Source organism: Trichomycterus rosablanca, chromosome 1 (genome assembly GCF_030014385.1).
Source record: "Trichomycterus rosablanca isolate fTriRos1 chromosome 1, fTriRos1.hap1, whole genome shotgun sequence".
Lineage (NCBI taxonomy): Eukaryota > Metazoa > Chordata > Actinopteri > Siluriformes > Trichomycteridae > Trichomycterus > Trichomycterus rosablanca.
In genome coordinates this window covers 60838456-60852267 of record NC_085988.1, presented here as the reverse complement: position 1 = coordinate 60852267, position 13812 = coordinate 60838456, and the positions used below count along the sequence as shown (strand labels likewise).

The window sequence follows — 13812 nt, the reverse complement described above, 5'->3', positions numbered from 1 at the left end:
ACAATAATTTATTACATTTGTATTAACTTCTGGATAACTTATCTGGATAGAGTTGCAGAACACACCCATACCATGGCATCAATCCATCTCATAAACTCACTAACATGAAGAAAAGTAAAGAAAATCCAGTGGGCTGCACAGAGCCCTGACCTCAGCCCCAATAAACAGCTTTGGAATGAACTGGAATGTCAGTTAAGGTGTGACCTTTGAGCTCTAAGACAGCATTGTATGAGAAACCTCCATGATGCTGTGAAATATAGCCACATGGGCTCAGGAGAACTTTGGGAAACTAAACACAGTCTGTTGCTGAATGACGAAATGCAACCGGAATCTTATTTTCAGGAAAAAAAGCTTGTTTTTAAATTATCTGTACCAAAGATGAAATGGACCACCCAGACTTCTATCAGCCAAAGAAACAAAAGCCAACATCAGTTGTGGTATTGTAATGCATCAGTGCACCATCTTGATATGGGTGAATATGGTATACAATATATGTGAAGTTGCCATTAATGTGAAGGTGTATATTAGGATTTTGGAGAGACTTATGCTGGTATCAAGGCATTGACCTTTCCCAGAAAGTCAATGCCAGGCCTCATTTTGCCCATGCTAAAACAGTGTGGCTTTGTAGAAGTGTGTAAGTGTGTGTGTGTGACCAATGTCAGTTGGTTCTGGGAGTGGCGGTGAGTTTAAAAGGCGTTGAGTTTCAAGGTTGTTTTTTTTTTCCCATTAGGATGTTTGGGAAACCTGTTAATGGTCCCATGGAACTGCATATATTTTGGGCTAATGTAAAATAATGGGGTTGTTTTTGACACTTATACACTGAAAATAACACAAATATAATATAAAAACACTGAAATAAAAAGCTGATTCTTACAATTTCTCAGAACCCTGAGCTGTAACACAAGTTTAAAAGTGAAACAGTGAGGAAAATCCAGATAAACACACATGTGGAGCTTTCAGACTGGATTTGACGGTTATTCCACACAAATGCAGTTTCGTCTCACATGCACACTTTGATGACGTATTACCGCCCCGCTCAAGCCGAACGCTAAACAAAGCGACTGTTCATTGTTAATTTGAAATTAAATAAATACATTTTTAAAAAACAAACTGAACACATTGAGTTTAAGGGTACAAATTTCTCGATGAAGGGCGTTGAGTTTCAAAGATTTTGAGTTTAGGGGACGTTGAGTTACAAGGTACCACTGATAAAAAGATATGGCAAGGCAAGTTATTTTTCACAGCACTGTATAGTCAACCTTTCTACACATAAGATCCATTTTAAACAAACAAAGACAAATAAAGCAGTGTTTTAATATTTCATTTTAATCATATACTATTTAATTTGTTAAAAAATACAGAGTTGAGACTTTACACGAAACCACAATGGAGACAAGACACTGTTACATGAGAAACATCACTAGTGGTCTGAATGTTTAGTAAAGTGGCATGTTTTTTCAGTACCTATAAACATTTCTGAGCTACGTCACAATGTAAGCTTGGCATAAATTATGTGGTTTTAATTACATAGAGTGAATGGCACATTCTATTAGACAAACAGTATGGCCATGATTACAAACATTATTAATTATGTTAGACAACATGATGTGGACATAGCAGCAACTCAGATTCAGAAAAATATAATTTCTTTAGTAAGTTTAGTGTAAAAAAAGGTTATATCAATTACTTTTTTGTCTAGTATAAAGCATACATTTTCTTATTAAGACAGAAAAGCTTAGAGGTTTCAGATGTTAGGATTCAATTAAATAACTAATGACATCATTAGGCCATCAAATAACACAACGATAAACGGGTAAGTGAATTAATAAGACCCAGAGATGAGAAAATCTTATTTAGCCATGTAAGTCAGTTTAGTGCAAAAGGTTTGGTTATCTAGTGCACGGAGACCTAATCACCATGCATTCTCATTGAGTTTAAGAGGATCTGCCATGAAGAATGGGACAAACTGCCCAAATACAGGAGTGCAAAAAGTGCAGATGTGTAGAGACTTATCTAAGAAGACCTGCAGCTGTATTTACTTCCAAATGGGCTTCTACGAAGTATGGGTAAACGTCAATTATATCAATTTAAAATCAAACCCACAACACATTAAAATGTTCAAAAAAGTCCAGGGGTCTAAATACTGTCTGAAATCCACTGTGTTTTTAGGCTTGTTCCAATTGTATTAGTATTAAAATTTTACCATGCTCAGATGTCATGAAATAAAGAGTCATTTTATTTATGAATAATCTTAAATGAAATATGATTATTTATTGGTGTCCCAGATTTTGCTTTCTCAGTCGTTACTTTATGTATTCACTTTACAAAAAGTGACATCATTCAAGCTCTTTATTCAAGGAGCCAAGTATAAAAGCTGGCCAAAATAATTTTTTTCTATTTTATTTATGCATTTTTCTCACATTTTTCTCCCAATTTAACGTAGTCAGTTTGTCTTCTGCAGCTGGGGGATCCCTGATTGCAGTCGAGGTGGGTATATTGCTACTCACGCCTTCTCCAACCCGTGCGCAGCCCTTAGCGGAACCCTTTTTCACCTATGCACTCTGCTCAGGCGCCCCTCTGTATGCCAATCAGGGTCAATACACAGCGTTTGAAGACCCCACCCACACAGTCTGGTCATCCCACCCTAGCAGAACCGTGTCCAATTATGCCCGCTAGATGGCGCCCATAACTGATGCAATTACGACCTCTGCTGGCTGATTGATGGCGTCTGCACAGAGTAGAGGAATAATGCTGATCATGGTGTGGCTCACCGTGCACAAGGCTGATGCCTCGTGCAGGTGAAAAGATGCAGCCGGGTACTGCACATGTGTCGAAGGGGGCGTGTGTCAGTTTTCCTCAATTGGGGCGGAGGTCAGCACCAGTAGAGAGGAAGCATAACGCAATTGGGTAAAAATTGGACACGCAAAAAAAGGGAGAAAATGCATAAAAAAGGAAATGGAAATAATTATTACTGATACTTAAGGTTGTTGGGTATATGCAAACATATTGCAAACTTTCTCTATACAGGGTGATGAAGGGCTGCACATATTCACTCATTCATACATGTTCAAGTAAACAATAACCCTACTGCAAATTCTGGGAGTGCAAATTCTGGGTGAGGTAAACCAGAGTACCAAAAGAAACAACTGGACATGGGAGAACATAGAAAAACATGGCAAGCTTCACACACTTACCAAATACAAGGATAAAATCTGGGTCCCTGGAGCTGTGTCATCATACTGAACATGTTTGGTTATGCTACAAGAGCTACCTTAAACAATTAGTGTCCTTTTCTACCAAATGTGGTTTAGCATTCTCTCATTATTTAATAATTATTTAATTATTTTGTAATGCTTTGTGAATATAGACCTACCTTGAAATAAAAACATGAATTCTACATCCTTCACTTAATTTTACCATGTGCTTGAGATGCAAGTCCATTTCCAAAGTAAACAGTGTACAAAAAATAGTTGCATTGCGATCAACAGGTCTGCATCCTACATTAGCGTTTTATTTATTGCGCAGAGAATCTACAGCCCAGTTCAAATTCAATTTGTTTATCAGGTGGACCCAGGTTCACTTGTGTTTTTACAACTGCTGCAGTGATTTTCTTCCTCGTCCCCTGTAAAACTCACGGTGGTGGTCTGATCATTTTAGTACCACTCGAATGAATTATTTTGTATTTATTTATATATTAATTTAGATTTTAATGTCATGTTTTACACACTTTGGTTACATTCATGACAGAAATCGATCATACAGATCGAACCCAGGACCTTCTTGCTACGAGCCCACAGTGCTACCCACTGAGCCACCCCAATAATTTTTTTATGTTGCACTGAAATGGGAACTGTTTATTTAAATTACTTACAATCGCCACATTTACTGACCTACCACCTACTGGTTAACAATTCTTTTCATTCATTACTTCATTATCTGTTTTATCGTCGATTTATCCTGGTCAGGGTCACAAAGGGTTCGATTCACTGGGCGGCAGGCAGGGAATAAACACACACACACACACACACTTCTAATTCAATTTCTAGTCTGACTGCATGTCTTAGGACTTTTGAGAGAAAATCTCCACAGACACAAAGAGAACATGCAAACTTCACACAGACAGAACCCTGGTCGCCCAGCTGGGGAATCGAACCCAAACCCTTCTTGCTGTGAGGCAACAGCACTACCCATTGTGCCACCATGCCGCCCTTTAACAATTTTTACATTGTATAAATATGATATATTAGTAACAATTTGTAAACATTTACTGTACATTAAATTAAATTTCATCCAAGCTAATCTTGCACCTGATTAAAGTGTTGGTTTTAACAGCTACAAGTAGTATTACTTATTAATAACACACTATCATGAGACATTTAGTCCAGGAACACGGTGAGCAGTTGTGTCAGTTCATTAAATAGCTAAATTGTAAAGGATCCAATAAAATAAGCCAATAAAATAGTTCCCAATATGCCCACTAAAATCACTTCTCCACCGGAGTTTCATTACTGTCCAAATAGGAGTGTTTGTAAAAATGGATGTCTGATAAACATATCGAATTTGAATAGGGCTAATATAGCTGCAAGCTAGTCTAGCAATGGCTTGTGAAGAAAGTAGGCTATACCATTGTTGAGCTAGAACAGCTAAAACAGAAGTGCAGGCCATTAATCGTCTTCTCCAGCCTCCCCTGGTGCCCGTGTGATTCTCCGTCCTCCCCGCTTTCCCATGGGACCCTTGGGCTTTGCGAAGGCTTGTTTGTGTGCATGCTGCTTGGGGTGCACTTCTTCATACAGGAAATCACTGGTAAGCTCATCACCATTATCGATCTCCAGCTGTAGAAATTAAAAAGTATAAACATATTGTGTAATATTATACAGCTCTATTAAATAATATGATAGTGGTTTGGAACACTCATACAATGTGGTCTGATGAGTTCTACTATTTACGGCAAGATCTATATACGTCAGTCATGTTTTGGAAAAAAAAAACTCTTATAATTAGGGATGTGGTGGTGTTCAGAATTAACCAACCACATTTAAACTCATGTTACTCAGTAGTCAGTGACACCAGCTATCAATTATTCCGATTAACCCCATATAAAGTTTAGCTATTCTAGTTAGATTTACCTGACATTTATTTAGTTGCATCTTACAGAAAAAGCCATGATCTGCAGAAAGCTTACAAAGCATCAAAGAGATCTCACTGTTGAAGGGTATCAGTCAGGAGAAGGGTATTACAGATACCAAGAAACACAATAAAGATGGTCATTAACAAGTGAAAAAAATATGGCACAACAGTGACATTATCAAGAATTGGGCGTCCCTATAAAATTGATGAAAAGACAAGAAGAAAACTGGTCTGGGAGGCTGCCAAGAGGCCTAAAGCAAGAAGCTGCAGGAATTTCTGGCGAGTACTGGTTGTGTATTCTTCATATGTCTGGACTGTGGGTAAGGGTGGCAAAAACATTTTAAAAACCTTGATGAAGCCTAGTAAAAGCATGTGGCAATGTGTAATGGTCGGTTTAGACAGAGATTGAACTTTTTGGCCATAATTCCAAAAGATATATTTGGTGCAAAAACAACACTGCACATCATCAAAAGATCACCATACCCACAGTGAAGCATGGTGGTGGAAGCATTATGCCTTGGGGCTGTTTTTTTCTTGACTTGAACTAAGGCTTTAGTTAAGGTGGAAAGAATTATGAACAGTTCCAAACAACAGTCAAGCCTTCAGGCCTCTTCTAAAAAAGCTAAAGATGATGATGAATTTCATTATGAACCCAAATGAGGTCCACATCAACAAAAAATGGTTTTACTATCAAAGTTTTTGTATGACCCTGCCAGAGCCCATACCTAAATCCAACTGAAAATCTGTGGGGTGACCTGAAGAGGGCTGTGCACAGGAGATATTCTCACGGTTTTGCAATATAGGGTGGGCAAAGATCACCAAGTCAAAATGTACCATGCTGATAGACTCCCACTTCTTTCTGATGCTAAGGAAGAATCTACCAGGTATTAACTAGAAAGTAAATGATACTAATATATTTACAAAAAACTAAACAAAAACGGTTATAAGCTGATGCAGATTGTATTCTTCTAGTATTAAAGTTGGATGAATAGCAGACCACATTTTATGTGTATTAACATGTATGTATTTCAACAATATACATATAAAAACACATCAACTGAACATCGATGCAAAATCATTACCTTTTTTTCAATTTCAATATTCAGGTTTCTTTCAACTGTGTCCAACAGGGAGTTTTTGCAACTGGAGTACAGCATCCTCTCCCGAATGCTACATTTGTAACCAGGCATTGAGTAGATAAACACTGCAAACAATAACCAAGTATTATCGATCAAATAACATCAGCAATGGAATCAGATAAAAGACAAAACATCATACATCCTTTATTGGTTTTTATTTTCTCTTTTTTTTACCACAGAGCAGACATATTTAAAAAAAACTATTATGTGGTGTCTTTGTGGAATGCAATTCTAGAACTCGAACGTCTTGGTGCAATGGCGGACTATGTTAAGTGAGAACAGTTTTCTGAAGTGCTCCTGAGCCCACTTGGCGTATCTATTTACCACAGTAGCATAATGGGTTCTCGTGCAGAGGCAGTTGAAGGATTAAAATCATGCACATTAAGGTGTGGTTTATGGTCTTGCCCTACATCTAGTTTTCTCTAGATTTCCAGAATATTTTCACAATATTTTCACAATAAAAGAAGAAAGAGAATTATTTGCTAGCTTGCACTGAGAAATCTTCTTTTAGACTGTCAACGACTGACAATTCTCTCAAGAGGTTTTGGCACCATGGTTGTGTAAACCATGATCCACCATGCTTGAAGCAACTGAGCCTTACTTTTATACCCAATCATGATACCCTCACCAGTTACCAATTCACTGGCTTATTGTGGAACATTTCAAAACAGAGTAACAGTTCTATAAACTAAAGTCTTATTTTTCCCTGTCCCAATTTATTAGGTGTGTCAAACCTTAAAAATCATTTATTTGCCAGTTAAATAAAGAATTAACAAGTTACAGATTCTGTTTGGGGGTTGTACATGTGTATAACCTAAGTGTATAAAAGTTTGTTTGTTTGTTTACTTGGATTTTAACGTCATGTTTTACACTTTGGTTACATTCATGACAGGAACGGTAGTTACTCATTACACAAGTGTCTTCAGTTCACAAGGTTATATCAAACACAGTCTTGGACAATTTTGTATCTCCAATTCACCTCACTTGCATGTCTTTGGACTGTGGGAGGAAACTGGAGAAAACCCACACAAACACGGGGAGAGCATGCAAACTCCACACAGAAAGGATCCGGACCGCCCCACCTGGGGATCGAACCCAGGACCTTCCTGCTGTGTATAAAAGTAAATTAATTACTTAATAAATTAATAGTATACAACAGTTAATATCATATCATTAATATGATACAACAGATATGTTAATATCATTTCATTAATATGATACAACAGATATGTTAATATCATATCATTAACATGATACAACAGATATGCTAATATCATATCATTAATATGATACAACAGATATGTTAATATCATATCATTAACATGATACAACAGATATGTTAATATCATATCATTAATATGATACAACAGATATGTTAATATCATATCATTAATATGATACAACAGATATGTTAATATCATATCATTAATATGATACAACAGATATGTTAATATCATATCATTAATATGATACAACAGATATGTTAATATCATATCATTAATATGATACAACAGATATGTTAATATCATATCATTAATATGATACAACAGATATGTTAATATCATATCATTAATATGATACAACAGATATGTTAATTCAGTTAAGCAAGATACAAAGGCCATTAAAATTATTGCTGTTTTTAATTGGTGGTTAAAAATAAATTTCTTGATTTAAATTAAATAAATTTTTATTTCTTGATGAGTATTATTATTATTATTATTATTGGTATTATTATTAGTAGTATTATTATTATTATTGAAATAAACTTCAACCTAATTTTCAGTGTGAGATAAACCTATTAGACCAGCCCTTTTTTATACAACCCTTTAACTCATCTTTCTTAGGAGTCCTAATAATTGTATATACTGTATCTAAGTTAGTTACTTAGTAAATACATACATGACACAGAAAATTGATATCTCTGTGTTACTGGTGTCTATGTAAGTAGCACGAATCAATAAAATGAGAATATTTTACCTGCAGACTCCAGGTAATCTCCTTCATGTGAATGTTTGTAGAGAAAGAGGTGGTAGCGTGCAGCATCTTTAGGGATTTGTTTGGGCAGGTCTCTAATCTCTGTTAAAGCTGCACTGGACAACTTAATGGACTCCTTTTGAAAGTCTATTTCCTATTACACACACAAGCATATTAAACAATCTTCTGTAAAATTCTGTCTATTACACTGCTGTCACAGTTCTATCAGGAGAGATTCTGCACAAATCATAAATCACAAATCACTTCATTTGGAACACCTGTATATTTATTTAATTCATTAGTCATTAGCCTGTCCACAGTAGTGGTGCAATGCATGAAATCATGTTACCTAAAACATTTGAAATGGACATTTTAGTTTTTAAATATAAGTGACTTTAATCATGACATGGTTGTGAATGCCAGACGGACTGGTTGAAATGATTTTTTTTTCATATAACAATCCTTACAGACACAAACACTATGTGATTACGCTTGTGATTAGTTGACAGGAAAGGCTTTTTTTCTGGCAAGCCTTCCAAGTAATCAGTTGGCATGGAAATGATGTCCTATGATCATTTTGGAGATTGGTGACCCCCAAGGTGCTGATTTTCATACAGAATAAGTTCGGTGCACAGTCACCAAATTTACATTAAAAACATTATGGGATGTTACTGACTGAACGTTTTGCAGAAGAAATCGGCAGATTACAAATCTGCACCAGTGGTGTGTTGCTGTTGTGTTAAGATTTAGATCCAACCCATTGTGAAATCCATGCCAGTCTGATAATAGATAGATTAGCTAGATTACATTTTATTGTAAGATAAAGATTCATTTGTTAAGGACTCATTTGTTAAGGATTCGTTTGTTAGGGATTTTTTGTTAAGATTATTTGTTAAAGATTCGTTTGTTAAGGATTTTTTGTTAAGATTCATTTGTTAAGGATTTTTTGTTAAGATTCATTTGTTAAGATTAATTTGTTAAGGACTGCTTGTTAAGGATTTTTTGTTAAGATTCATTTGTTACGGATTCGTTTGTTAAGATTAATTTGTTAAGGATTCGTTTGTTAAGGATTTTTTGTTAAGATTCATTTGTTAAGTATTCGTTTGTTAAGGATTCGTTTGTTAAGATTCATTTGTTAAGGATTCGTTTGTTAAGGATTTTTTGTTAAGATTCATTTGTTAAGGATTGTTTGTTAAGGATTCGTTTGTTAAGGATTGTTAAAGATTCATTTGTTAAGGATTAGTTTGTTAAGGATTGTTAAAGATTCATTTGTTAAGGATTGTTTGTTAAGGATTCGTTTGTTAAGGATTGTTAAAGATTCATTTGTTAAGGATTAGTTTGTTAAGGATTCGTTTGTTAAGGATTGTTAAAGATTCATTTGTTAAGGATTGTTTGTTAAGATTCATTTGTTAAGATTAATTTGTTAAGGACTGCTTGTTAAGGATTTTTTGTTAAGATTCATTTGTTACGGATTCGTTTGTTAAGATTAATTTGTTAAGGATTCGTTTGTTAAGGATTTTTTGTTAAGATTCATTTGTTAAGTATTCGTTTGTTAAGGATTCGTTTGTTAAGATTCATTTGTTAAGGATTCGTTTGTTAAGGATTTTTTGTTAAGATTCATTTGTTAAGGATTGTTTGTTAAGGATTCGTTTGTTAAGGATTGTTAAAGATTCATTTGTTAAGGATTAGTTTGTTAAGGATTGTTAAAGATTCATTTGTTAAGGATTGTTTGTTAAGGATTCGTTTGTTAAGGATTGTTAAATATTCATTTGTTAAGGATTAGTTTGTTAAGGATTGTTAAAGATTCATTTGTTAAGGATTGTTTGTTAAGGATTCGTTTGTTAAGGATTGTTAAAGATTCATTTGTTAAGGATTAGTTTGTTAAGATTCATTTGTTAAGGATTAGTTTGTTAAGATTCATTTGTTAAGGACTGTTTGTTAAGGATTCATTTGTTAAGGATTTTTTGTTAAGATTCATTTGTTAAGGATTCGTTTGTTAAGGATTTTTTGTTAAGATTCATTTGTTAAGGATTGTTTGTTAAGGATTGTTTGTTAAGGATTCGTTTGTTAAAATTCATTTGTTAAGATTCATTTGTTAAGGACTGTTTGTTAAGGATTCATTTGTTAAGGATTTTTTGTTAAGATTCATTTGTTAAGGATTCGTTTGTTAAGGATTTTTTGTTAAGATTCATTTGTTAAGGATTGTTTGTTAAGGATTCGTTTGTTAAAATTCATTTGTTAAGATTCATTTGTTAAGGACTGTTTGTTAAGGATTCGTTTTTTAAAGATTAGTTTTTTAAGGATTTTTTGTTAAGATTCATTTGTTAAGATTCATTTGTTAAGGACTGTTAAGGATTCGTTTGTTTAGGATTTTTTGTTAACATTCATTTGTTAAGGACTGTTTGTTAAGATTCATTTGTTAAGGACTGTTTGTTAAGGATCTGTTTGTTAAGGATTCGTTTGTTAAGATTCATTTGTTAAGGACTGTTTGTTAAGGATCTGTTTGTTAAGGATTCGTTTGTTAAGATTCATTTGTTAAGGACTGTTTGTTAAGGATTCGTTTTTTAGGGATTTTTTGTTAAGATTCATTTGTTAATATTAATTTGTTAAGGACTGTTTGTTAAGGATTCGTTTGTTAAGGATTCGTTTGTTAAGATTCATTTGTTAAGGACTGTTTGTTAAGGATTTGTTTGTTAAGGATTCGTTTGTTAAGGATTTTAAATCACTAGAAGGCACATAAAAAGAAAGCAGCTGCTTGTCTATTAACACACATTGAAATAAATTAGCATACATGACAGATAGCACTAGCAGTAATGTGTCAATAATACATATTATTGTGCGCTATACTTACAAGTTGAACATAGTTAATCCTTTTCTCTCTGAACTGCTCCAGAGCCTGAATAGCATCTCTCTGCATTGGAAAAGCCACGCCCTGTAGAGTCTGGTGCTTTGTGTCGATGTGGACGTCTGTCTGCACCTGAATAGACACAAAAGTATTTTTTTATTACACTGCTCAGCAGCAGCTACAGTAGATTTAGTCTTGAGCAGGTACAAAAAGATGATATTGTCTACATTTATACTTACTGTACTTCTGATTATAATTTAACATTGGATTTAACATGAGAACATTCTTCATGACAACAACAAAAACTAATTTGGTGCCTAAGTTGCTGCATTAGCAGCCCTCATGGTACACTACATTGTGCAACATGAATACCTGGATTAGCTTCCATTTAGTCACAAGAAATAAGTTCAGGCACCAGCATACCGCAATAGGGCCTGCTGACAGGCAGCATTTCAATTAAAGGTGTGGATGGAGTGGAAGTCAGCACTCTGTAAAGGCCACAGAAGTTCTTTCTGTTGTTAATGTTGTTAATTTATTACTTTTTGTCAATAGTTTAGACTATATTATGGGTAATAAAAAATTTGGTTTGATTGTTTGATGCCGTGTTCACACGTTGTAATATTCACAGCAGGAGTAGTGCTTTATATTTTACTAGGGTTTATCTTATATTTGTGTATTTACTCTGATATTTATAACGAGGTCTGTGGTAGCTGGTGAACGTGCCCCGGGTTCCCAGCGAAGCAGACATTACAGAGCTCAGAGAACAAAGGCCTCTTATACCAGGCCTCCTAATTAGTGCTGATCACCCGCAGCCGTGGGGCTGACTACTTAAGCCAGCTCCACACAGCAGCGGGTGTCGCACCTTTGTTTGTTTTCCGGTCCGTGGTGGCAGCTCGTCCACACGTTCGTAGCCTTAGCTGGTAGCCCTGGTGGCGTATGCCATTCGGGTAAGTAAAACCGCAAGGTTTGAGGTAACTGGTATGTTCTGTTGGTCTCGTAGATATAGTGTGGTGCGACGCGGTGCAGTCCTCGAACTGCAGTTCATTGCGCGCTAGCCTTCGAGTTGCAGCCCTCCCGCTACCCCACAGAGCGGTCGAGGGTTGCCTATATCGTTTCTCTCTTGACTGGCCGAGCCTTGGAATGGGCTACCGCCCTCTGGGAGCAGAACGCTCCGGAATGCTCATCCGAAAGCGCCTTTAAGGAGGCCTTAAAGGAGACCTTCTTCCACCCCTCGGGGGGTCGCGAGGCAGGCCCACGCTTACTTGAGCTAACCCAAGGTAATCGGCCAGTCGTAGATTACGTAATCGAATTTAGGACACTAGCGGCGGAGTGTGGGTGGGATGAGGGCTCTCTCACCGCCATCTTTCATCGTGGCTTATCGGAGAAGATAAAGGATGAGCTGGCCACCAGGGACTGTCCAACGACCCTTAAGGCCTCCTATACGCTGGCCACAGCCATCGATACCCGTCTTCGCCAGCGAAACCGGGAGCGGGGTACCTGCCCCCCGTTTACCCGCTTGCTGGCGCCCCCTAAGTCTCCTCCACCGGCCCTGGATCCCGAACCCATGCAGTTGGGCTCAGCCCGTGCCAATGCCCGTTCGGCATCGGGTTCGTTCTCCCGACCCCGGCGGTCGGAAAAACATCTAGGCCGCTCTCGAGTCAGGGACTCGGGAGTGAGCCGACCTACCATCCCTGCCCAAGGTCTGCTTTTGCAGGCCCGGTTGTCCTGGGGCCTCGGGAACACAAACCTTCAGGTTTGTGTCGATTCAGGTGCGGTGGAGAATTTCATTGACAGCGATCTGGTACACAGGCTGGGGATTGAGGTCCAACCGCTAGCATCACCAGTGTCGGTCCATGCGGTGGATGGCCGACCTGTAGCGGGCAGCCCGATAACCCAACAGACAAGACCTCTCACGTTGCGTCTGCAAAACCACGAGGAACGGATTACCTTTCTTGTAACTCACGTTCCTCACCTCCAGGTGGTTTTGGGGTATTCGTGGCTGCAAAGACACAATCCTCAGATCGACTGGGCCACCGGATCAATCTTCATCTGGGGAACGCGGTGTCGCGACTCGTGTTTGCTGCAAGGTGGCACGAGTTCTGCTCCGACGGAACCGAAGATGGAGGTGCCGGATTTGGCAGCTGTTCCCCCTGTGTACCATGACTTACGGGAGGTTTTTAGCAAGTCCCGGGCGCAGGACTTGCCCCCCCACAGACCGTTCGATTGCGCCATCAATCTTTTGTCCGGCACTACTCCTCCTAGGGGGCGCCTTTTTTCGCTCTCCGGTCCAGAGAAGGTGGCTATGGAGGAGTATGTGCGTGAGGCACTTAAACAGGGGTTCATCCGTCCTTCCTCCTCCCCAGCTGGGGCAGGGTTCTTTTTTGTGAACAAGAAGGACGGCACCCTGCGCCCCTGTATCGATTATCGCGGTCTGAACGCCGTTACGATCAAGGATCGGTACCCGCTGCCGCTGATGGCCACGGCTTTCGAAGCCCTTCAGCGAGCTTCTGTTTTTTCCAAGCTCGATCTTCGCAGCGCGTACAATTTGATCCGGATCAGGCAGGGGGATGAGTGGAAGACTGCGTTCATTACGCCCACTGGCCACTATGAATACCGGGTGATGCCATTTGGGTTAATGAATGCCCCCGCAGTCTTCCAGAGATTTATCAATGAGGTCTTGCGGGAGACTCTTGGTAAATTCGTCTATGTTTACTTAGACGATATTCT

The 13812-nt window shown here is 37.8% G+C and overlaps 1 protein-coding gene across 1 annotated transcript in view; it reads right to left on the bottom strand.

Annotated features, from left to right (window-relative positions):
- Positions 1–3324: 3324 nt before the first annotated feature.
- twf1b (twinfilin actin-binding protein 1b) overlaps positions 3325–13812 on the bottom strand; it is a 29619-nt gene continuing 19131 nt past the window's right edge. The window contains exons 6-9 of the mRNA XM_062994711.1: positions 11092–11217; positions 8244–8394; positions 6210–6331; positions 3325–4832 (exon numbers count right to left, since the gene is read on the bottom strand). Of these exons, the coding sequence (XP_062850781.1) occupies positions 4665–4832; positions 6210–6331; positions 8244–8394; positions 11092–11217 (567 nt within the window). The 3' untranslated portion in view covers positions 3325–4664. The remainder of the gene's footprint in view (positions 4833–6209; positions 6332–8243; positions 8395–11091; positions 11218–13812) is intronic.